The sequence below is a fragment of the Leuresthes tenuis genome, unplaced genomic scaffold (genome assembly GCF_036924035.1).
Source record: "Leuresthes tenuis unplaced genomic scaffold, fLeuTen1.0.hap1 SCAF_10, whole genome shotgun sequence".
In the NCBI taxonomy this organism is placed as follows: domain Eukaryota; kingdom Metazoa; phylum Chordata; class Actinopteri; order Atheriniformes; family Atherinopsidae; genus Leuresthes; species Leuresthes tenuis.
In genome coordinates, this window is record NW_027325364.1 from 32,364,767 (window position 1) to 32,391,244 (window position 26,478).

Here is a 26,478-nt window from a genome sequence, read left to right on the forward strand (position 1 = left end):
AATACATTGAGTGTTGTATCTTGTGAGTGTTTGTATCTTAGAAACCATTAAGCTGATAACCTCACCTTCAGCATTCTCAGATAACACAGGTGAACTCAGTTTGTCTGCATGCTCTATCTACTCATGTCTTCTGAGAGCCAGGTGGGGAGGTGTCGCAGTCTGGAATATTTCTTTATGTATTAATAAAACACAAAACTGCATTCCAGACTCTGCCAAGTTCTCATCAGCACTCCAAGCATACATCTGCCAGTGATCTCATATTTCCTACGATGATCAAGGGAAGAAATGTTTTAAACATCCTCCAGCTTTCTCTTAATTTTTCTCCTAGTAAACAGTGCCAGACTATCGGACTTAGGGTCAAACCCTCCATTCATTCTAAGGAGCTTTCATGTCTTCATATCAGCTGCCTCTATCTCCTCCTTTGGCCAGGTTATTATACCAGTGGGGTATCTGGCAACTGGCAGGTCATATGCATTTATGGGTCAAACTTTGTTCTTCTCATTCAACTGACTCTGCTTTACCCTGGCTGACTTCCTCACAGTCTCTTCGTGGTTGCCATTTGCTTGGGGCATCTAAAGGCATTTGTAGGTGTCCTTAAAATCTCTGATGTTTTCTTCTAGTAGTTTGTCTCTTTAGTAGTGATCATCTTGCATCTCTTTGATGTTATTAAGTTGCATGAATTAGGTCCTAATTACATTCTGATGTTCTTGTTATATATCCTGGTGAGGTGTATAAGCGGGTAATTGTCTTGCTCACTTCTAGCATATAGCATGATGTTGTCCATGACACATAATCACTCATTGTGATGATCTGGTCGAAGGGGTTCAGGTCTATGGTGTCTTTAACAGACACAATTCCCCAAAACTGTATGTAAAAGCCAGGACACAGGATGAATCTTATTCTGCTGTGATCCCATTTTCATTTAGACCATGCCTGATATCAGGCAGAAATGTAAACTCTCTAAAGTCTGATTTCATAATGTGGACAGAACCAAAGTTCCCAACTTTATACTTCTAGCTATGACAGGAAGGCTGTACTTGAGAAATACTTTGGTTCTGTAGGATAAGGCGTCTGTGACCTTTCCCATTACTTTTACAGTAAAATTGGGCAAAACTCTGTTCTGAGATAACAATATTGCCTAATAATTCTGCACTAGGTGTGTATTACTTTTTAAGACACTGTCCCTTCTTACCCAAATACAAATGAAAATGTTAAAAATCTAATTGGATAAGAATTATTGATTTGGAGTGGAAAAATGTCAAAAATAATAAAAGTTACATTTGGATTACAGAATGATGTATTTGCCTTATTTGGAAATATATAGAATCAAGAATTCTTTATTGTTACTATGCATACACCTAACCAAATGTTCAGTTGGTAGGTCATTATAAATAAATATATATATATATATAAATACACATAAAACATAAAAAGGCACAATATTAAAAACACCAGCAATAAGCACAATGTGAATATGTACAAATAATAAAGCGATGTGTACAACAGTGTAGTAGCCTGTAATTTACAGTGCCATGTCCCAGTCTTAAAGGTTAAAGGTGAGTTAGTGTGCTGGTAGGGTGCTGCCAGGTAGATTTTGTGACTGCAGGGGGAGACTGATTTGACAGCTCTGGGGAACAAGCTGGTGTTGCACATTTTTATGTTTCTGTAGTGTTTTCTGGAAGGAAGCGGAACAAACAGTCCGTAGCCCAGGTGGGTGGAGTCTGCAGCGATACACCTGGCCCTCTTCTGGACCCAGCCAGCATATATTGAGGCCAGATCTGGAAGAGGGCGTCCAACGAGCCCCTGTGCTATTCACTTGGGCCAAGTCTTTCCTGACTTGGGCTGTCCCAATGGAGCGGAGGATGCTCCCTGTTGTGGCTCTGTAGAAGTTCATGAGTAGCCAAGAGCGTCCAGCCCGTTTCAGCTTGCTGAGGAAGCCTTTGTTGAGCTTTCTTCACCAGGTGAGATGTGTTAACGGACCAGGTCATATCAGCTGGGATGTGGAGACCGGGGAATTTGATGTTACTCACATGCTCCACTGCCTCTCCGGGTATGATGGGGGGAGCGTGTTCTGTCTTCCTGGACCTCCTATAATCCACAATGACCCCCATTGGTCTTGCTGGTGTTCAGGACAAGGTTGTTGTCTGAACACCATTGTGTCAGGTGCTGGATCTCCTCTCTGTAGTGGGTTTCATCATTGTCCGATATGAGAGACACCACAGTGGTGTCATCTGCAAACTTCACAACCACGTTTGTTGAGTGAATAGCAGAACAGTCGTGTTTGAACAGAGTGAAGAGGGCCGGGCTGAGCCCACAACCCTGCGGTGTACCTGTGTTCAGTATCAGTGCGGACGATGTGCCGTCTCCTATTCTCACCATCTCAGGCCTGTTGGTGAGAAAGTCCCTGATCCAGTAACACAGGGATGTGAACAGACCCAAGTCATGGAGCTTCAGTTCCAGCTTGTTCAGGAATATAGTATCAAACGCTGAACTGAGGCCGATTAAAAGCAGCTGAGCATAAGTGTTAGGGTGCTGTGATGGGTTAGGGCTGTGTGAAGCAGACTGCATCCTCTGTTGATCAGTTCCCCTGTAGGCAAACTGAAGGCTGTCCAGACCAGTAGGAAAGACGTCCTAGATGTGCTTTAGGAGGATCCTCTCAAAGCACTTCATGATTACCGAGTCAGAGGCGATAATCATTGAGGCAGCTGAAGGATGATTTTTATAAGCACAGGCCCATTGATGGAGGACTTAAGGCAGACGGGGACCATTGCAAGGAGCAGGGAAAGGTTGAAAATGTCCAGAAAAATTCCTGCCAGATGGTCATCACATGATTTCAGGATCCAGCCTGACACTTTATCTGGTCCTGCAGCTCTGCTGGTGTTGATTCCCCTCAGGGTCAAACTCACCTTCTGAAGCTGCAGGACAATAGTTGCTGCTCTTTCAGCCCGAGAATGCACAGACAATTCCGAATTTCAAAGTCTACGTTAAAAATTACACCCATAAATCTGTCTCTTATATGCATTCTGGGGGGAAAGAGACTATCTTCTCTGGTTAAAAGATATGAATGAATTTTTCATATCATCTGTCAATTATTGTAAGATTTTTGGTAACAGTAAATTCTGAAACTAATGAAAGCAATACGATTTCAGTAGCCAAATCTGCCTTATTTAAGTGATATATGTTATTTAAAAATATATAATATTCAGTCACCATAAACAACTATTGGAATGTCTTGTAAATCCAGGAAGATTGTCAGCCTTTAAGGCTATGCAATGCCGTTTAATAATTCCTCTTCAATTGTAAAAACAGATCAGTGGTCTTTTTTTCATTGTAAATACACAACAACAATAAAACATTCAGTTCAGTAGTTTATCATTACATATTATTAATATTTAGTTAAATAATTCAGCTATCAATTACTCCATGTCCCCAATGTTAACTTTCTACATCACAAAAGAATATTCTGCTAGTTATGTGCTTTGTTTCAATTTAGAGTAAATAAAAGAGGAAGTGAACAGACGATTGAGCAGCATGTGTGTGTTTGTGTGTGTAGGTGTATCTATTCATACTAGAGATGTGACAAGATCTTGGTTTATTCAGACTGAACTATTACGTATGTGGATTAATATTTGTATGCATGTGTGAGTTTGTAGCCTTGATTGTCATCATAAATACAAACTGTGTTGGTCCTAGTTAAGAACTGGTGCTTGCTGCTTGGCTAAGTGTTTTTCGAAGGATCCTAATCAAAAGAATCTGGAAAGTGGAGAGGATGATTTCTGTCAGCACTAACTAACAGCTTTGCTTTTATGATTGCACTCCGACTCACTCTTGCAGCTTTGTCTTTAAACATGCAGGGGAGTCAGTTGATGGATGCATGGACTGCATATACAGGCAAAAAAACAAAACTGCTAATGCAATCATGGCGATCTCTGGTGAGCTACATTTTCAACTTTCCAACAGTTTTTTTTATTTACATTTTCTAAATGTTGTTCATGTATTTAGTGACAGCTTGCAAAAATAATATTCATAATAAAATAATAAAAATAATAAAAATAATAAAATTTCATAATGTCATAAAGGTTTTCATTGGTTTGTTGTGTGCATGTCAACAGCAGGACACTTACTCTTATTGTCTTCCATTTCTTCTTTTTAACTACTGTTGGCATAGGTTTATGCAGCTAAAATACTTGAAAACGTCTGGATCATACACCCTTACTCACATACAATTCTACTCTGTTTCTATGGTTCTTTATTAGCTGAGACTTGTACATTTTGTAGAATTAAAAAAAAACATCAACAACACAAAGTTTATGAATATAGAAAATATCTAGGATTGTTTGGGGTCTGGAAGCAGGAGAGCTGGGCCATAAACCAAATCCAACAGCCATGAGCTGAAGCAGGTTAGAAACTACACACATTTTTATTTCTCCCCTCACACTTCCATACACTGCCTCATTCCCCTCTGCGGTATGAAACACATCATCTCAATAAGCTTTATCTGCTTGATTTATTCACCATGCTGGAGGTGTGCCTCCCATCTGTCTTATAGCTAATGCAAAGCACGGCTTGTACAACCTGGGTATGTAGAGCTCAGAGCCACATCTGTGTAAACGGCTACCGTCTCTGCAGATGCCAGCCATCACCCTATTATGAACACCAGCATATCTTTTGAAAAAAAATTATTTTATTAGCTAACAAGCCAGATATAGCTCTAGTGTGTGTTTGCTTATACAAAATTAAATTATGCAGTCTCAAAGAGGCAACAGTCCATAGGGAATGTCTCTCTTTGGAAAAGAAAAAAGTGAGAAGGATAAATGCTTCAAAAACTATTCACGCAAATATTTGCATAATTGCCCACCATTAGCATGTATTTTATGGAAGAAAATAATAATTACCCAAACAGTAAATATTTTGTGTTATTTTTTCCATGGATTTAGTCATTGTCATTATGGTGTTTATCATCTGTGAGTGTGCTGTACTAAATTAACTGTGATGATGAGCCTGGAAAAACACGTCATCGCAGTTACATCTTTTTTATAGCACAAATGCAGATTTGTGGATAGAATACTTTCTTTCTACCCGCTGCTTCTGCAAGTAGTACAAAGAGGAGACAAGCTCAGTTTATAGAAAGAGGCAACCAATAGAGTTTAGCTCCTGTCCCGTCTAATACCAGTTACCACTTTGATTAGGCTGTTTTTGTATCAAGCATTTTAACTGTGTTATGGATTGTGCATGGGTCCAAAAGTGTCAGTCTCCAATCTCTTATGAGGGAAATGTGAACTAATGCTTGGGGCAGGCTAAGACATAGTAGCATTTCTTCATGAAATAGAAATTTCAGTGGTTTGGAAAAGTAAGGGAAAACATATTTACTGATACATCAATGTTAGAGATTTCCTGATCAGTTTGATAAAAAGAGAACCTTCTGAAATAATAGACTGCACAAAAGAAGATGCTATAGTCATTGTGACATCACCCATTGTCCTGATTGTCTCCAGTTGGTGCCAGTTCATCTGCAATGTTCAGCCAAACTAATTTGTGTCTCGTGATTCAGTGAAGATCAACTTCAGTAACGTGTGTGTTTTTTTTCACCTCTAGAAATGATCACTCTCTGTACCTTCATCATGCAGCCTCTGGATTGTTTGGAGTTCTTTAGAGTATTGGAACCAAGGACTAAAACAATTTGTTGTGGAAATCCATCCATGTGCCTTCTTCTCCTGTCGCCTCTGACTCGCTGAACAGAACTATGATGTTGGGAATCATGAACTGTTGGCAATGTAGTATGCAACATAATCCATTCATAGTTTGTACTGACCATAAAAATCAATCTTACCCTTCAGTCTGTCAAATGCCTTTGTTCTTTGGCCATTTCAATTTCACAATCTCCTACTGCTCTCTCTCGACAGTTCTCTGACGGTTCTGCCAAACCTTTGGTTCCTGAAACCATTATTCTTGCTTCCTGGGTTATCACTATCCTCACTTGGGAGAGTGAGTACAAGGTTAGACAATAACAAGAACCAGATCCCGGTGGTGCCCCCCACCCCCCCTTTAATCGGTTATTTGTACCCACATCCATGAGATATCAAGTCCTGCAGTAGGGACATTGCTCCAAACTCACCTGTCATCCTGGTAACAAATTAATGCCAGCTTACTACTTTTGGTGGCCTTCCATTGCTGCTGACAAACAACTTTTTATCATAGCTTGTCCTGTGTGAAACCCATCTAAAGCTTCTCATCAACCCCCTGCTGGTCAGCTTAGATCTCTCCCTATTCCTAGTTGCCCTTGGTTACATGTAGCTCTTGGTTTTGTGACTGGCCTACCAGTATCTCATGGCAACTCACTCCCTAAAAACACCCATATTTTTACTCTCCCTAAACTGCCTACGGCTTCTGAAACTGCTGACCTCTTAGTTAATGTTTTTCACCTTCATGGACTACCCAGTGACATAGTTAGTGACAGGGGGCCTCAGTTCACATCCCAGGTCTTGTCTGCTTTCTGTAAAGCTCTTGGTGCCACTGCTAGCCTTTCTTCTGGTTTTCATCCACAATCTAATGGTCAAACTGAATGCCTCATCCATGAATTACAGACTGCCATTAGATGTATAACTGGCTCTAACCAGAGTTCTTGGAACGAACACCTGACTTGAATTGAGTATACTCACAACACCCTCATTAACTCTTCCTCTGGTAAATCTCTGTTTTAATGCTCACTCTGATGCCAACCTCCACTCTTTCTGTCCCAAGAACATGACCTGGTAGTCCCATCAGTCCAGCATCATCTTTCTCATTACCGCAAAATCTGGAGGGAGACCCGAGCTGCTTTGCTCTGTGCAATGGAGAAATCCCAAGACTATGCTGACCTGGTATTATTATTTTCTGAAAGACCATCAACACACTGATGACAGGCAGTAAATCTACCTTTTCTTATGACTTTTAGATTAAAATCCATTGATATAATAGTTAATGATACAAGTTGATTTTGTTGAATGGGAATCTTTGGGGAACCAAGTAATTTAGAGCTAGCATCTCGCCACTTGAATAATGCTTTTAATTTTTTTTAGCAAGTATTCATGGGATACTTGATGAGGGGGAATCATTTTAGCAATTACTCTAAAAATCCTCACCATTAAATTTTAGAACAGTGACAACATGAAGGTATTTGGTATTTTAGTTGCCTAACTATACTTTTAACTAGGACTTTGTTGAATACATACATACACGTTGAATACATACATTTCTCTGATACAAACTGAATAAACTCAAATTGACGCTTGTGCATGAAAACGATTAATTGAAACTGTATTGGAGCACCTGTGTTATCTATGTATGCATAGAGACGTTACAAATAATGTACAAATGACAAGTAGTTTATCATCAGAAGCTGTAAATTATGGCTGCATAGGAATGTAAGCTTTAATAGGATGATGAACGGCCACTAGGGGTGTGACAATACACTCAGCTCAGGAGACGAGATTTAAAAAAAACTACAATGACAAAATATATGACTAAACCAACCGACTTTTATTTAACCGAGTTGCCCATGCGTTTTGAAATGTTTTATTATAACTCTTTACATGCATTATGTAATCATGAGCTTTTAATAAACTTCTTCTTCAACAAATTGAAACTAAATTACCGCGGTGTACGGCATTATTTTCAATGCTTGCATATTGTCCGTGTCTTATCAGTCACTCTACTGCCATTTATCATTTCCGCCGGGTACCCAAAATGCTGCCAAACAAATTATTTGAAAGTGGTGGGGGCATCTTCAATGGTAATACCGGTATTTTCCGACGTCATTCTGGCTGCTTGCTGCTGCTCCTCCTCCTCTTCTTCTTATTTTCCTTCTTCTTTAGGTTCGAGCAGGTTAGACGTAGCAAAGGCGCATTACTGCTCCCACAAGTCACAAATAGAAGTTTGGATACCTCACAAATCTCGCAAGACAGATTTTTAATGTGACGAGAAATATTGTTGACTTTAATCTCGTCACACCCCTAACAGCCACATATGCTTTTTTCTTAAATCAACTGTTGTTTTCATCCATTTGCATTGTGAATTGATAGAGACTGTAGGTATCACCATAGCAGTTTTTCTTTATGAATTTGCATGAATAGTTTATAATCTGAAGATGAAACAAACACAAATATATTTATAACAGCTGAGTTCAGTACCTGAATATGTGAGTTTACTGCTCAAATGGATGAAAATGAATTGTGAAAAAATAACTCCCAAATCTGTTCAAGCACCATAGCTGGATTGCAATAGAAAGAGTGGTAGAAAACAAGATATCCAATGCAGGGTATTGTCTTTTTTTAAAATAAAAAACTTGGCTGGCATGACACCACATCCCTCATATGCAGTACATATCCTGTATGATCATATTGAGGTTTTATCTAGCACAGCCTTGGCACCTGGCTGTTTCACTTGCAAAAGGATACACAAGCTTTCAGTAACGGTGCCACTGTGGCTCACTGAAATCCCAGCTCACTGGTTAGAACTGTCATTCTGCCTACCCAGGACTTGTGTGTAGGAAACCTATAGTTTGAAGAAATTCAGGTTTTGTGAAGCAGAGTTGCCTGTGGATGTAAATGTTTATGTCTGTGTCACTCAAGTGATCACTTCATAGGCTTTCCAGGTGTATGTTCTGTATCTTTATGATGCTGAACAAGACAACTGACAATGGGTAAAAACATCAATATCCAAGAAGGTGAAATCCCAGTTTACAGTTGGAAAGAACCATAAATTGAATGAAGGTGGGCAGCTGAATCTATTTTTTTGGAAGATTCTACTCAGCACCTCTGTCAAAGTATTTGGTGTGTTTTGCTGTATTTTGCTCATTTTGAATAGGGGATTTTGATATGGTAATACAGAATCTAGTTTTTTAATACCTAACGTAAGCTGCATTTTTGTATTTTATACACCCTTCCAAAGAATGGCTTGAAGTGCAACAGCAAATCAAACCAAAAAGTCATATCAAATTAAAGGTAACTAAAAACATCACTGGTTGGAAAATGGGCTGAACTCAGTTCTATAGCTTGACACTCAGTGGGTCTACATGATGAGATTAACTCGATTATAGCTATAGTTGGGTTATGCTACTTATCTGAGGGTAATTATCCTTAGCTATATGGCGGTGAATGAATGGAATCACTGGCACAAAGCATGTCATACCCCGGTACGATAGGTGGCGCTGTACCCATTTCAGCTATCGCTAATAGAGCCACTTCCTGTTGACGTCTTCACCACCAACAACATGATGGCGAACGAAGAGCGAGATGAAGCTGCGTCCCTCTACATTTGTGATGAGCTGGTTATGGCACAAACGCAATCCACAACGGCGCATTCTCCATCGCGTTGTTTGTTTCTTTTTGACGGCGGCGACAACAACAGTAATATCGTCTCCTTCTACTTCCAGGTGACGATCCCGCAAAAAAATCTCGAGCATGCGCAGAACGCTCGATCCAATCCACTGTCGTCTACAGGCACGTTCAGTGGGCATTTGGATTGAGTTATCTCAGGGTCTTAATCCAATCGCGAGTAACCCGATCTGAACAGTTTTTTTTGTCAGATTAAGGTGTCTAAATTAACTGAATAACTCAGTCTTAATGTAATTTAGTCATTAATCCGATCCGACGGCACTCATGTAACCCCACTGAATGTTGCACCACCATCAGACTCCCCTCATATTCAAATATGGGATTTGTCATGTGTTAAAGTTAATCAACAGGCCTCTCTTGACTATTTCACAAAATGTCTTTAGATCATCTCTGTGCAGTTATTTTTATATCCTTCGGCATGAAAAAACTTGAAAAAAATGTTTAGATAATTGTGTATGAAGACACAAATCAGTAGATTAAGTTCATGTGGCAGTTTTACATTTTGTAGTGAGAATGGGTTGAATTTACTGGATAGCCTGTATACTTAAAGTGTTCCTTATGTGGGGATTGTTCAACTATAAAGTCAGTAGCTCTGAAAAATATCTGGAAGTTTTAGGCTTTAATACAGTATAGACAGTATAGAGAGGCATTAAGTGGGGGGAATTCCAATAATTTCTACATTTCTACATATTGCTGTTTGATATCTCCTCACTTAATAACAAAAAACCTTAATAATAACCTCTTACTCATGAAAGAAATACAAAATATTCTATGCTGTACTTTCAATTCATTCCTCTACTACTGTTTATCTAAGGTTGGGTTGCAGAGGCAACAGGTCCAGGATGAAAAAAAAAACATTCCTCTTCCCAGTTATACTATCCAGCTCCTCCTGGACCAGAAGTGATATATAATCCTTCCAGCAAGTTTTGAGTCTATTCAAGGATGGGAATAGTCCCAACTGGCCATGCTTGGAAAACCTCAAAATGGAGGCTACCAGGAGGCATCCTGATTAGAGTTGTCATAATACCAAAATAAGTAACCACGATACTATACCAGACAAAGTATCACGGTTCCAGGTATTATTGCGAGACTGCAGCCTTTTTTTAATATTGTTATTTTTATGAACTGCAATGTATTTGTACAAGTTATAAACACTTATTAATTATGTATGTTGTTATGTGCATGACGAACATAATACTAATATAAATCATCGACTTAGGATAACAAATCCACTGTCTTTTAAAAAAGTCTGACAATAATGCTTCTTCTCCAACATAATAAAACAGAGGACAGAATACAAAACACAGGAACCGATTCCCTGTGAAAGCTATATTTTCATGTATTTTATAGGTGCTTTAACATCTTTTAACTGTTCATTCTTCAGCCTGTACACGGAGCATATAGCCTAATAGTAACCAATTAGAAAATAAACAGGAAATACTAACCTGGTATTCCACATATAAAGCTGGGTGACGACACTGCAGGTGTTTTATGAGGCTGGATGTGTTGCCTCCTTTGGCTCCTATAGCTCGGTGGCAGCGCCTGCACAGTGGACGGCCATTTCTATTGCTTTACCGTCTGTGCCTTGTTTAAACCCAAAAAAATTTGGCTTTTGGAGTTTGTTTTTAGTGGTGCCACTAACCGTAGTTCGGTTGCAGTGGTTGCTGAGTGGGTTTGTTTACAAGGGAGTAGCAAGCAGTAAGAAGACGGGAGGAGAGTCGAGGCGGCCGCAGTGTAGCGGAAACTGGCACCGTTGGAACCGTAACGATTTGGCACCGTGGGGTACCGTGGGTATCATGCAACTCTAATCCTGCTTAGATGCCCAAACCACCTCAGCTGACTTCTTTTGATGCAGAGGAGCAGCGGCTCTTCTCCGAGCTCCTCATCCTATCTCTGAGGCTGAACCCACCCACTATCCAAAGGAAACTTATTACAACTGCTTGCATCAGTGACCTCATTTTCTTGGTCACTAACAAAATGCTGTAACCATAGTAAAGTTGACACAAAAAGGGACCAGCAAATCAAAAGCTCTGCCATTTGGCTTGGGCCCAGCTTCACTGGCATAGTACCCTTATTACTGCTTAATCTCTCCCAATCCATCAGTCCATCTTTTACTCCAATTTGCAATCTTGAGATACTTAAACGCCTCTACTTAGGGCAGAAACTCATTCCTGACCTGGAGGGAGCACTCCACCTTTTTCTGTTTGAGAACCATGGCCTTAGATGTGGAAAGAAGCTGAAGGTCATGGTTTGAAGAAGCCAAAAGAAACACAAAATCTACAAAGAGCAGAGATGCAACCCCAAGATTCCAAATTCAGACACCATCCTCTCTGACTACACCTTGAGATCCTGTCCATGAAAATTGCAAATATGATCATGACAGAAGCATTCGAAGTCCATCATGTACTGTAAACAAGCTTGATTTTGTGCCAAGGATGCAGACACAGCTGTTGCTTTGGTTATACTATTGGGACAGAATAGCATGCAAAAGCAATCCTGGTATCCCGTACTCCTGCAACACCCCCTACAGAATTTCTTTGGGGACACAGTCATAAGCATTCTCAAGGTCCACAGAATCCATGTCGACTGGATGTTCAAACTCCCATGACCAATTCAGCAACTCTGCAAGGGTAAAGATCTGGGTCACTGTTCCAAAACCTGGATGAAAACCACACTGATCCTCCTGAATCTGAGGTTTGATAGCCTCCTGTCCAACACCCTGGAGTAAACTTTCCTGGGTAGGCTGAGTAGTGTCATCCTCTGATAGACATATTCTCTGATCCCCCTTTCTAAAGATAGGAACCATCCCCCCACTATGCCACCTCCATGCGACATTGAAGATGTGCATCAGAAAAAGATGGATGGATGGATGGATGGGTGGATGGATGGATAGATGGATAGATGGATAGATGGATAGATTGATAGATAACTTTAATAATAATCTCTTTGGGAAGTGGAAAACACCCAACACCAGCACCCGTATAGAGATAAAGATAATAATTATAATATAATAGTATACTAGTAATTGTAATGAAAATGGTAGTAATAATAATAATGATAATAGTGATGCTAATGAATAATAATACGTACATAAAATTAAGTATACAGTAAGAAGTAAGATTATTGCACACCACAGAGATTATTGCATGTCTTGACTGACTGACTGCCACCCATCCTACAGTCCCTATGTCCTTCTGTTACCCCTCCTCCCTCCCAGTGAGGAGTTAAACAGTTAGATGGCATGGGGGACAAAGGAGTTTGTTGGTCCTGCACTTGGGGAGAAGCAGCCTCCCGCTGAACAGGCTTCTCTGGCTGCTGATGACAGTGAGCAGAGGGTGGCTGCCATTGTAGAGTATAGCCAGGAGTTTGTGCATTGTTCTCCTCTCTGCCACTGTAGCCAGATGGTCAAGTTTCGTGCCTTCCTCAGCACGCCATAGCGTAGGACAGGACGCTGGCAACCACGGAAGAGGATGGGGGACAGTACAAGCCCCTGTGGTGCTCCAGTGCTGCTGACCATGTGATGTCCTTCAGCCTGACATACTGTGTGTCGGTGAAGTAGCTGGAAATCCAAGCAACCAGGCAGGTGTCCACTTGCATTCTGTTCATTTTTTCCTGGAATGCAAGGGGCTGGATTGTGTTGAAGGCACTAGAAAAGTCCAGGAAGAGAATCCTGACAGTGCCGCTCCCCTGGTCCAGATGTGAGTGGGCTCGGTGTAGGAGGTAGAGGAAGGCATCTTCCACACCACCTGCTGTCTGGTAGGCAAACTGTAGGGGGTCCTCAGTGTGCTGTACCTGAGGCCTGAGGAGGTTTGGGGGGGATGCCTGTGGACGCTGGAGGATGAAAGAGGAGGAGAGTGCTGCTGTGCTATGTGACTGGAGATGATGTGGTGGTGGAGGAGGGTGGGGTGGAGTGGCTGAACCTATTGAAGAAGGTGTTCAGGTCGTTGGCTCGCTACACACCTCCCCCCTCACGGCTGGTCCTGGCTTTGTGTCCAATGATAGTTCTAACACCTTCCCATACGTCCCGCATGTTGTTTTCCTCCAGCTTTTGCTCCACCTTTTGCCTGTAGCAGTCTTTTGCCTCCTTCATGCAGCTTTTCGCCTTCCTCTGTGATGGTTTGTTATTTGGGTAGCACCGAACAGTCTTGGTGGGGGCAACCACATCTGCACAGAAGTTAATATAGTCTGTGAGACAATGAGTCATCTCCTCTATGTGCTCACCATGTGTGCCCAGCAGAACATCCCAGTCTGTGGTGTCGTAGCAGTCTCTCAGGGCTTCTGCTTGTGGGGTCCATCTTCTGATGGACCGTGTGGAGACAGCCTGTCTTTGGACCAGGGGGGTGTACTGGGGCTGTATGTACACCAGGTTGTGATTTGACTTGCCCCGTGGGGGCAGAGCAGTGACTCTGTATGCCTCCTTAACATTGGTATACAGTAAGTCAATTGTCCTGTTCTTCCGGGTGGGGCAGTTGACAACCTGCTGAAAAGCAGCCAGGGTGGAGTCCAGGGTGACATGATTGAAGTCTCCAGATATTATCATGAAAGCTTCAGGATGTTGCATTTGCAGCCGTGCTGTGACACTGTGTATCCTGTCACAGGCAGCCTCTGCTACCGCCCTCGGAGGGATGTAAACACAGAGGGAGATCACGTTACTAAACTCCCAGGGAAGATAATATGGCCGCAGGCTAACAGCTAGCAGCTCCAGATTAGGACAACACAACACTACCTTGATTGTGACATGGCCGGGGTTGGACCAACGGTTGTTGATGTAGATGATGAGTCCCCCACCTTTGCTTTTCCTACATGCCTTTGTGTCTCTGTCGGCTCTTACTGCTGTAAATCCCCGCAGATCCACGTTAGTGTCTGGTATGCTATCATGTCTCGGTCAGGATGAACAAGCTGCACTCGCGGTAAATCCGTTGGCTTTTCAGAGCGGACAGCTCATCCATCTTGTTCAGCGGCGAGTTGACGTTCCCCATAATCACGGAGGGAAGCAATGGTTTAAAACGCCTCCAGTTTTTCGGTTTTATTTATTTACTTATTATTATTGTTGTTATTGTTTTAATATACAATCATTTGAAATATTTTTTAAAAAATTTAGCTATTTGACTAATTTTGAATTTTCCCCACTGGGGGATGAATAAAGTAGTTTTCTTTTCTGTTCTATTCTATTCTAAAAAACTACAAGACATTCTAACTTGCTAATTATATTTTCTATTGATGTTTTGAGTCATTATGCTCACTTTGTATAATATGTAGAGTAGAGCTGTCATGTCACAGATATTAGAAATACAAGCAGGTTATCTCATAACTGCATAGTACTTTACATATTTACTAATGGAGTTAACGATTCATTTCTGGAACTTCTAAGTCACAAGTGCTCCTTATGTTGATAAAAACAAAAAGTTTCAGATTTGTTGTTTAGCATAGAAAACTTGAGGTTAGTTTGATATTGTTATCAAATTTTTATATCTGATATGAAGTTATTCTGTATATAGATTAAGTGATAATATTTCACAGATTTGTATTTGAAAAAATTAGTGTGCACAAATTTTAAGAAAAAAATATATATATATCATGGAGCTGTTACATAATCATTATCGCTGTACAAACCTTGTCAAGAAAAAAGAAAATCTACAAAACCAAATGCAAGCCTGCACATCCCAGGTGATACAGAGCAGCATCACACTTCATCCTCTTAATGAGAAAACATTGCACTTACCTTGAAAAAGGTCATGGTGGAGCCATCTTCTACCACTCCATACTCAATCTTTGTCTGCTTGGCCAGATCATCTGCAGAGTCAATGGGTGATTCCATCCTCTCCACAGTTAGGAAGGCCGCCAGGTTTGCCGTGTAGGAGGAGATGATGATGAGTGTGAAAAACCACCAGATTCCTCCTACAATTCTGGTGGAGAGGGCTTTCGGCATAAGCTCAGATCCTGAACGAGGGGAACACAGAAGTGGGTAAGACCGGGTACAGCATTAGGCTGGGGAGGGGGCAGCACTCAGGCTAGGCCAGAATAGTCTACTGCCTGGATTACATAGGTAGAAACAAAGGCACAGTGGACAGAGTGGGCAGTCATGGTGACTGATGATTCGTTCTTTACTGATGACTCAATAGTTTGTTTGTTGGAAAAAAATAAATTGTGAATACAGTACCGTCTCCTACAACCAAAATATTTCCTCTACCTGTTCCACTCATAACACCAAGTGATCAGTTTAGGGAAACCAGTTTAGGTGAGTTGCTGATATATAGATGGCCTGTTAATGGCTTGTACAGCCATTGGGATCAACGGAAATTGAACACTTCCAGAAAATACATTTTAACACCATTACCTGTTCCACAATAGTGCCCTTTGGTGCACCAGGTTCTTATACGATTGTACAAAGAGTATCCCTTTCATGTTGGTTTGCAATAATTCCCCACTGGGATATTTAATACATTTATAAAAGGTAAACTTGCCAAATCTGTGAGCATTTACTTTATTATACAAGTGACATTACGTATTTAATTTCCCTGTCTTAGATTGTGAGAGTGACTGTTTAAGTTTAAGTTTTTTACATAATGTAGGTAATGAAGTAGCATTTGTGTGAGGGCAGAATGAGAGTGAGTGAGGGAGGGAGATATGTTGCTTTGGTGAAAGAGATGGACCTGGATAATATCAGTAGGATTCTACTCAAACACCTTAAGCAGTTGAACACAGGGATTTTGTACATTCACAAAAAAAGAAAAGTGATTCAAGTGGGAGATAGAGGAGAGGTTAAGAACTTGTGCTCTGCTAGCTTTATTATAGCCTCATTCTGCTCTTTCACTTCTCATCAAACTTTCTCTTATACATTTCCTTGAGTGAGCTGTCTATTAGGTGAGGGAGTATGCTGTAAGAAAAAGATGACAAACTAACTGCAGCTGCAATATATACTGCCAAAGAGAAGGAACAGGAGGCTTGAGGGAGCACACTTTATGGTATGAAATGAGTGCCACAAAAACACCAAAAATTTGTTAAAGAAAATTAATGAAACTACATAAAGAAGGATATGACTCCGTGTGCAAATATATTTTCTTATTTATCTTTTTATGTAAATTAAATAATTCCTTATTGTTTTCCATATTGTATTTTTTTCTATTGGTTTATTACCTAATTGTTATTTCTGAGTCACTTTTGTCATCCCATTATAATTTTGCTTTTGTTACTTATCAATTGCCATTGCTATTAGTACTGTTTTATGCCTTTATTGTAATTCAATCGATTTTGCTTTTTATATACTCCAAATAGCTTTTGGTACTTTCCTTCTGCATGGACAACTCCAACTCTAACTAACAAAATTTGAAAAGTTCTAACTCACAAAAATATCCACATGTATAAATCTGTGCACAGGCTCGATCCTGCACACTTTTCTTTCATAAATGTCAACGCATGTGAAATTGAACAAATATGCTTGAGCCAGTAACCCAACCTTGGTTCCTCTACTACCAAGGACAATGATATGCTTCCTCCTTCTATTCATTGTAGAGTTGTCACGATACCAAAATAAGTAACCATGACACTATACCAGACAAAGTATCACGGTTCCGGGTATTATTGCGATACTGCAGCCTTTTTTTATTATTATTATTTTCATGAACTGCAATGTATTTGTACAACTTATAAATACTGATTGATTACGTATGTTGTTATATGCATGATAAACATAATATATATGTATATATATATATATATAGATATATATCCACTGTCTTTAAAAAAAATCTATTTCACAAAATAATGCTTCTTCTCCAACATAAAACATAGTACAAAATACAATGAACAGGAACTGATTCCCTGTGAAAACTATACTTTAACATCTTTTAACTCTTCATTCTTCAGCCTGTACACGGAGCATATAGCCTAATATTAGCCAGTTAGAAAATAAACAGGAAATATTAACCTGGTTTTCCACATATAAATCTGGGTGACGACACTGCAGGTGTTTTATGACGCTGGATGTGTTGCCTCCTTTGGCTCCTATAGCTCGGTGGCAGCGCCTGCACAGTGGACGGCCATTTCTATTGCATTACCGTCTGTGCCTTGTTTAAAATCCCCAAAAATATGGCTTTTGGAGTTTGTTTTTAGTGGTGCCAAGAGCACACTGCGGTAGACTTGCCGCTCGGGCCTGGTACTTCTGCCATATTGACTGTGTGTGTGAGTGTGTGTTGTCTCGTGTTTGTGACCGCTGTGTGTGCATCTTAAGTCAGAACTTAAGTTTTGAGGCGAATTTCTATCGAAGCTGAGCTGTCTACATGGAGTTCGTTCTAGCCGTCAGAAACACACGAACAACCAATCAGCAAACAGATGGGCGGACCCAGTGTGCGGAAACAGCCTATCATATCCCGGAGGCCACCAGTAACAGGCAAACAGCCAATCATTCAGCAGCTGAGTAGTTCGGTTGCAGTGGGTGCCTGTGGGTTTGTTTACAAGGGAGTAGCAAGCGGTGAGAAGCCGGGAGGATGGTCGAGGCGGCCGCTGTGTAGCGGAAACTGGCACCAATAGTATAGTAATCCACGGTAGTACTGTTGTGTAGAATTTCTAGTATAGTAGGAACTGTAATGATTTGGCACCGCGGGGTACCATGGGTACCGTGGGTATCGTGCAACTCTAATTCATTGTCCATTTAAGAATAGACAATCCAGTTGCGAAGAAGCGGCACTTCATAAATTGTGTGATGGAAGAACTGACTGCATACAGTATTGCCGGAACAAATGGAAGTGGCAGAGTGTCATAATTGCCAGTTAAAAGGTAAATTTACACTCTGATATAGTACCCTTTTAATCTAATCAAGGTCTACAAAGAGCTGTAAATGTTTTTCTCAAGCACCCATTCACATAAAACACTCATACATTACACAAAAGCATTCTACACCTATAATCATGACATAACCACAAGGCTAAAATTAAGTAAATAGTCGTAATGCTGCCCATGAGCTCTGACCAGTGACGGTATAGACAGACAACACCTGAATGTGTCCTGGGGTGTCTGGTTCTGGGACAGTAGCAAGAGATCCTTAAGGTCTTACGGGCTGTGGGTTCGGGTCTAAGTAGATTGGGTTTTCTTCCCACAGATGCCATCATATCCCTTCAAATTAGTATCTGGGGTGTCTGGAGGCACAGTGAACACGTCAGACTCCTTGTTGTTTTCTTCCATCTGAATACAGGTATGCAGAATATTCTACCAGAACATTACATCACCTCTCACTTTACCCCTCAGTGGTTTTAATGTTGTGGCTGTCTGGTGAATATAATGTCAACAATTCTCTTTCTGTGTGGCTGCTATTGTGGGAGGCACTCTCTTATTTGGCATCATGCCAGCTTTTGATAACGATTGACGCATGACTGTGATCCCTGGTAAGTACATAACCATTGCTCAAACCTTGAGGCTAAATTTACAGACCACTTTCAAACCATAAATCCAAGTCAATCAGAATTGGATGCATTAGGGGAGGGGTACCATCAAAGTTTGCCCAGCATCTCCATGGCAGCTGACAATGTGCTCCCACTGAATCCCAAGCACTGACTGTCCCTTATTGGGATTAAAGGAACTGCATTAGGCTGGTTTAAGTCATGTTTATCTGATAGATTCCAGTTTGTTATTGTAAATGAAGAATCTTCCTCATACACCAGAGTATGTTATGGAGTTCCTCAGGGTTCTGTGCTGGGACCGGTCCTTTTTATTTTATATATGCTTCCATTAGGTAACATTATTAGACAGCAAGGCATAAATTTCCATTGCTATGCTGGCCTGTGTCCAGCGCAGGTGAAGGCGAAGAGGACATCGTACTCTGCTCCCTGCTATCTGCATGTCCAACGTACGCTCTCTGTGCAATAAAATGGACGAAATCAGCATTCTGTTACGGACTAACAAAGACTTCCAGAGGAACTCTGCTCTCTTCTTTTGTGAGACCTGACTGCATGACGGAGTTTCCGACACCGCTGTGGAGTTACATTACCTTACTACTCCCGGAGAGAGTTCTCCTCCTTCATCCTCGTGGGAGTTTACATCCCTCTGCAAGCACCCGCCCGCGAAGCGTTACAACGGCTGGCTAAGCAGATCTCCAACGTGGAAACCTCTCTGCCAAACTTGGCAGTTCTTGTGATGGGAGATTTCAACACCTGTAATCTCTCACAGGAGCTGCCGAACTACAAACAGCTGGTGACGTGTGCTACGCGGGACAACAACACCCTGGACCACTTCTACTCCACCATAAAACATTCATACCGCTCCATACCCCGTGCCCCCTTTGGACAGCATTATACGGATGGTCCCCACATACAGACAGCAACTGAAAAGGTCCAAACCATCCAGGACTACAGCGACGAGATGGACTTCAGAGGCAAGGGACATGCTTCAGGACTGCATGGAGTCTACTGACTGGGTATCACTGAGGGTCCCTGATGATGACAATGGCAGTTTTGCTGACACTGTATGTTCCTACATCAGCTTCTGTGAGCAGGTCTGCCTCCCAACCAAAGCCAACACGAGGTACAACAACCAAAAGCCTTGGTTCTCCAAGCAGCCCAGAGAGCTCAGACGCCAGAAAGAGCAGGCATTCAGAGAAGGTGACATGGACACATTCAGGCTGGCCAGAGAGGACCTCAAGAGGGCCATTAAAAAGGCTAAAAGAGACTATAGTGCCAGACTTGAGCGTGATTCGGGCACCAACGACTGTAGTTGTGTGGAGTACCCTTAGAACCATCACCAACTACAAAAGAAAAAGCCCTGCCATCACCCCCTCCCCCGGAGGGAATTATAACATAATTATATTATAATTATAACATTCATTCCTGCCATCCTGTACATACTCCAGGTCAACTAATTGTATTTCATTCTGAAAATTCCATTCAAATTGTACATATTGTATTTACCATATTGTTATTGCTATTTCTACTTTATTTTATTGCTCTGTGGCACTGTTACCAGATCAAATTCCAGTGTACATTGTAATTTTGGCGAAATAAAGTGATTTCTGATTCTGATAATACTCAGCTGTACTTATCTATGAAACCAATAAGTTGGTCAGACTACAAGCCTGTCTTAAAGACGTAAAGACCTGGATGACTCAGAACTGTCTGCTTCTAAATTCAGACAAAACTGAAGTCATTATCTTTGGACCTGAGCGCTTCAGGTAGAAATTGTCTACCTATATAATTACTCAAGGTGGTGTTTTGTTGACTTCTGGTGCTACAGTGCTACATTTTTTATCAGAATTTATCATTTGACGCACATATAAAAGAGCTTTTTAGGACTGCCTTTCAACTTTGGAATATTGTTAAAATCAGGAACACTTAGTGATGCAGAAAAACTGCTCCATGCATTAGTTACTTCAAGATTGGACTACTGTAATTCTTTATTATTGGGCTGTCCCACATATCCCCTGAAAAGCCTCCAGCTGATCCAAAATGCTGCAGCCAGAGTTCTGATGAGAACTAACAGCAGAGATCATGTTTCTCCAGTTTTAGCTTCTCTTCATTGGCTCCCTGTTAAATTCAGAATAGAATTTAAGATTCTTCTCCTCACACATAAAGCTCTTAATCACCAAGCTCCATCATATCTTAAAGATCTCATTGTAAGATATTTTCCTAACAGAGCACTTCGCTCCCAAACTGCAGGTTTACTTGTTGTTCCCAGAGTATCTACAAGTAGAATGGAAGGCAGAGCCTTCGGTTATCAGGCCCCTCTCTGTGAACCCAGCTGCCAGTTTGGATTCAGGAAGCAGACACCCTTTCCACTTTTAAGATTAGGCTTAAAACTTTCCTTTTTGATAAAGCTTATAGTTAGGGATGGCTTGGGTGATCCTGAAACATCCCAAACATCACTATAGGCCTAGACTGCTGGGGGACCTCATCTGTCACACCTTTCCTCACTTTGCTCTCTTTTTTTCCATGTTTAATTTCTCATATGATATTATGTACAATTGGCATCATTGTGGTCATTAACTTGTGTTTCCCTGTTCCAACAGGTATCCTTTGAATGATGTTATGGTGTTATGGTGTGTGTGTGTGTGTGTGTGTGTGTGTGTGTGTGTCCACACACACACACACTTTTCTGCCCTCTCAAACCCTAGCTGGTCGACGGCCACCCTTCCTAAGTCTGATTTGATCCCTCTTGATCCCTATAATGCCTATATAGATCAGAGTGCAGTGCTGACCAACAGGTCATTGGGGTCATCAGGTGGGAACCTCCTTTCATCAGTGTTTCGTCTGGTTGGGCCCACGACACCTCCAGGAGGCTAGACAGTGATCACTGGCGTCCCAAAGTCACTCCCCTAATGCCAGCCATCATTGCTCCTCACACCACAACAACCACCTTTCCTTTCACAAGCAGCATTATTATCAGCTACCCCAGCCTCTCACCAACTGCACACCAGCCATAGCGGGGTGGAGATTCAAACCCTGGTTCGGGTAGGGGGTAATGAAAGTAAAGAGGGTGCCAGAGGTGGAGGCAGGACAAGACTCACTTGCAGATTCAGCAGACAAACTCACCTAAACAGTCCTACAATCACTAAAATGCCAGCAAAAACAAGGCCATACAGGCCAACTCACCTAAAATGGCTGCCTGATTTCAAAAGGCTCAAATGGGCCACACCCTCCAATTAACTACATCCTGGATTTCTTCCTTGATTCTTCAGAGGAGTTTGTTTACCCTAAGTGCTCCCCTTGCTGGGCCCCCAGCTGCTATTGCTTCTTCTAATCCAAATCCATTGGCTGGACTTTGCTGCCTCGTCTGACACTTCCTTCACTATTTTCCTCAAACTCTGTCCACTTACACCCAACTCCCTCAACAATGAGACAACAGACTTTACAACAAATCCTCTGCGTCCTACTTCCACTGGACAGATCCTAACTTTCCATCCTCGCTGCTCTGTTTCTGCCCCCAACTCCACATACCCAAGCTTTTTCCATTGAGATGCTTCTACAGCTAAGTTCTCCCAAGAAACAGTCAGCTCTTTGAAATCAACTCTCATTCTGCTCCTCGACCATAAGATTATATCAGGCCTTAGATTTGTAGAGGCTGTTTCCTGGGAACAACAAGCTTTCCTCCGAAATCTACCTGCATCTCCCAATCACAAGCATCCTCTAAGCTACCTTGCCTCCTTATTGCCTTATTACCCCCCCCCCAAACTAATTGAATTGCCACTCTGCCTTAGACCCTCCTAAATTTACCTTCCTTCGGTTATCTTCAATACCTGCAGCTAAGCTTCTTAATACTTGGTTATGTTATCACGTATAACGGCCTTGTGACAGACTAACCTTACAACCTGACAAAATATGCCTTTGAGTTGCAGTCCTTGAACATAACAAACATAGCGGGTCTCCATTTACCAAGAGTTTTAGGTTCTGGGGAGATGGCAATACGTCATATGTTGGCCCTATCAAAAAGCTTTTTCTTCTCTACACCTTCCCAATTCAACCACTGTCCCTGCTTAGCCTGAGCCACTGCCTTTGTACCCCTTAACATTTCCTCCTGTATATGAACTTGCTCAACAACTATCTCTTATCTTTGGGACCTACTCTACTCCACACCGGTTTTCCTGGGCCAAGCCTCATATCTCCCCCGCCTATTTGAACATTACCCACAATCTTTGTATGTCTAAGAGTTGCTTCTGCCTCCTGAGCTGCCGTTCACTTTAAAATTAATTAAACTACACTTTAAAATTTAAGACAAGATCAAACACAGAAAATAGAAAAAGTGATCTGGAGGTCGAAAAAGCAAAAGTGATTGTTTGCATGAATGTGTTAAAATGGGCACATTCGTTTGTGGCATTCATATTTTCATTGGATTTTTTAACTGAACGAGAATGTGAGGTGGCCGCAGCCCTTTCTCACTGCACTGAACAACATTTTCATGCAGAATTTTGCTTGCATCCCCATGGGTGCGCACTCCAGCAGAATACACAGATTTTGCATTGATTTCTGCAACAGTTATATGCTAACATACTATTGTCAACTAATGAAAATGCATTAGAACAATTAGAGACATTAGGTGATATACTGGGCCTCTGCTGTTTAATAAGCTTTCATCAGTGTGCAAAAATCGGCCAATAATGTAGGCGATGTACTAAAAACATTTTTTCTTTAACACTTTGAAATTTAGTATGTTGATGGTTAGTGATAAGAGCAGAGATATGCATACATCTGCTAAAATTCCCATGGGGCTCATGTTAAAGTGCTCCATAGAACCAGTAGAGGGAAAAAATGAAAACTTGTTAGTTTTGGGACTGAGAACTATGTTCAGAATTTAAGATGGTGAACTGTGAACGTGAACTTGATCAGTTTTAATCTATGTAATGATGATTCAGCTGCAGCATCAAAGTCACCGAACAAGGCCACCAGCCACCCACTGTGCCCATTCGACAAGAAACAACCCAGAACAAAGGTCAAGTTAACAGACACAAAAACAAATACATATTCATAATGACTAAAACTTGATTTTGTTTGTTCCATGTTCGACCCAGTTTAAAATGCAGGTTTAAAAGTGGAACACGTTACCATCCTCGAGCTTCTTATCCTGTTCCACCACAGAACCCTGAACAGAAAACAAGGGGCGACCCACACAGAGAGGTGAGTCGAACCAAAAGAGAGCCTGGTTGGGGCTGACTGTCATGTACCCAAGGTAACGTCATGACCAAATGGCACATCCCACAGTTTTCTGGGGAGCGTGGCAGGCCACCACGCAAGGGAGCCTCTCTACAGTGTAGACTAGCATTGTACCATGCAGACACTGTGTATATGCCTATCTTAGTCATTTCTGGTTCTCAGCCACATCTTCTCAACTGGTTGTACCTCCAATTCTTTATCGTTTGCTTTTCAAAGAGCACTACACTACTATGGACTGTCCAGCAGCTAAAATGTAGCACATCTAAATAAACCTTGACTAGATCCTAATTAGTGTTCTTTATTGAGTGGTGGCTGTGAGGTGGGGCGTGATAGGCGGAGATGAGATCACAAAAACAAACAGTCACAATCTTTTATTTTCAAATAATTTGAATAGTATTTACACTTTTTTAGTCATATAAATGAAAAAAAAACCCTCTAATTTTGGATTATTACTAAGCAAGTAGTTGAAATAGTAAAAAAGTCATAGCATGCAACCAGCCAAACGGATATGTTTTATTCTGAATCCTGGGGAAAACTGAAATGTCACTCTTAAAGGGTCACTTCATACAAAAAAACTGCATGTACCTTTCATGGGATCTAGTCATATATATATATTGATACTATTTTGATATCATTATAGTGGAGCAAAGATGAAAAAAACATGAAAAACTCCCTTACTGATTCACTAAAAACATGAACTGACCCTTTTAAGCAGCTTTGACTCTAGCAGCTAGCTCTTTATGCGCTGCATTCCACCACAGATGCAAGGCATGCTTTACTTTGCACACCCTAAATCATAACTTCTTGTAAATGTATTGTGTTGCCATTTTCGCTGGAAGAAATGCTCATTTAATAGATGCAAAATATTTCTCACTGACATGCATTTTTCTTTAGGGCAAAGTCCAACTAATTATTATTATTCCATTATCTCGCTAACTTCTTCAGTTTGATGATGCCAACTAGTTGAGAAGATAGTTTGGCAGAAGGAAACAGAACAGAACCAACCAGCAGGCAAAGTTGATGCAGTCACATTCTCATTCAATCTCACCCACTTGATCCATCTCATGTATTCTGATAGGTGAACTTACCTGTTTAGGTGACTATAGCTTGGTGGGGAAAGGAAGAATGGAGGGACATGAAGAGTAAGTCACATGAAGATGGAAAGCATGCAGGAGCATCATACTGATTTACCAATCTCATCAATTCCTCTCAATCCATCCTTTAGGACTCTATCTGTAAAGCATCTAGCCACATGCACAGAGGCCCCCATGCATAGTCATGGGCCTGGTCATAGAGGAAGGTTGATCCCCAGCAAAAAAGTGGGAATTGTGCTTGAAAAACAGGGGTAGGCAAAGGCGTCTACCTTGCTGCATGAGAGCTCCAACTCCGAACCAGAAACTATTAAGCAGGGTGAAATTGTTTTCCACTACATCCGAGTCAGGGTTGCAAGGATGGGGGTTATACCACTCGTAGGGACTAAACCTGTGATAATTAACAGAAAACACACACAAACATATGTTTAGTGTCGTTGGTGAAAGAGACAATTGAACACTACACAATAAAAAGATATTTCCTGGTAAGACAGTGGAAAGAAAACAAAGGTTAGTTAGTTGTGAAGAGACACCTCCTGAATCAGTAAACAAATGCCTTCATGCACACATGTCCCCGCCCCCATCCACCCACCCCATCCCCCACTGTGATAAAAAAAAGAAATTGCCTGCTCATCTGAATCTCTGTTTTTCAACTCTAATCACATTAAGTGATTTAGGAGGGGCTTTGAATTAGCACTACTCAGAATACAAAAGTGGCTCCTCTTGTAGACATGTTCATGTCAAAGGCAATTTCCTTTGTGATTTAATCAGTAGGTTCTGAAAATAACCCTCCATAGTAAGACTAAAAAACTAATAATCCTTATAATCTATAATCTAATAAACAGTTCATTCCCATCATACCCACACTGGACCTTGTGCTCCATCTCACTCAACACACTCCTCAAACAAAGACATTTCTCATTTATTTATGTTAAATAAAAGAGACATGACATTAGTAAAGGTTGATTGATCCACAATTACGCATCCTGACCTGATTTGGTATATGCTAGAGTGGAGTGGGGATCGGGTCCTTGTCTTGACTCAAGCTGGTAAACAGACATTAGGGCAGTGCTTCCCAATCCTGGTCCTCAAGGCACCCCGTCCTGCATGTTTTCCATGTTTCCCTGCACCAGCACACCTGATTCAAAGGAATGGGTCGTCCTCAGTCTTCTGCAGAGCTTAAAGACCTGACCCATTCCTTTGAATCAGGTGTGCTGGAGCAGGGAAACATGGAAAACATGCAGGCAGGGTGCCTTCAGGACCAGGGTTGGGAAACACTGCACTAGGTTTTGACTAATTAAACTGCAATGTATTGTGTAGACTTGTCTTAGTACGGGCTTTTCACTGCACTGGAGGTAAAAAATCATGACTTCAAATGGAAGT

The 26,478-nt window shown here is 41.3% G+C and overlaps 1 protein-coding gene across 3 annotated transcripts in view; it reads right to left on the reverse strand.

The window, feature by feature from the left end:
- The window catches only part of grik2 (glutamate receptor, ionotropic, kainate 2), a 351,124-nt gene that overhangs the window by 79,785 nt on the left and 244,861 nt on the right, over positions 1–26,478 (reverse strand). For all 3 annotated transcript variants that reach the window (XM_072394949.1, XM_072394950.1, XM_072394951.1), the window contains exons 13-14: positions 25,368–25,486; positions 15,097–15,314 (exon numbers count right to left, since the gene is read on the reverse strand). In XM_072394949.1, the coding sequence (XP_072251050.1) occupies positions 15,097–15,314; positions 25,368–25,486 (337 nt within the window). The remainder of the gene's footprint in view (positions 1–15,096; positions 15,315–25,367; positions 25,487–26,478) is intronic.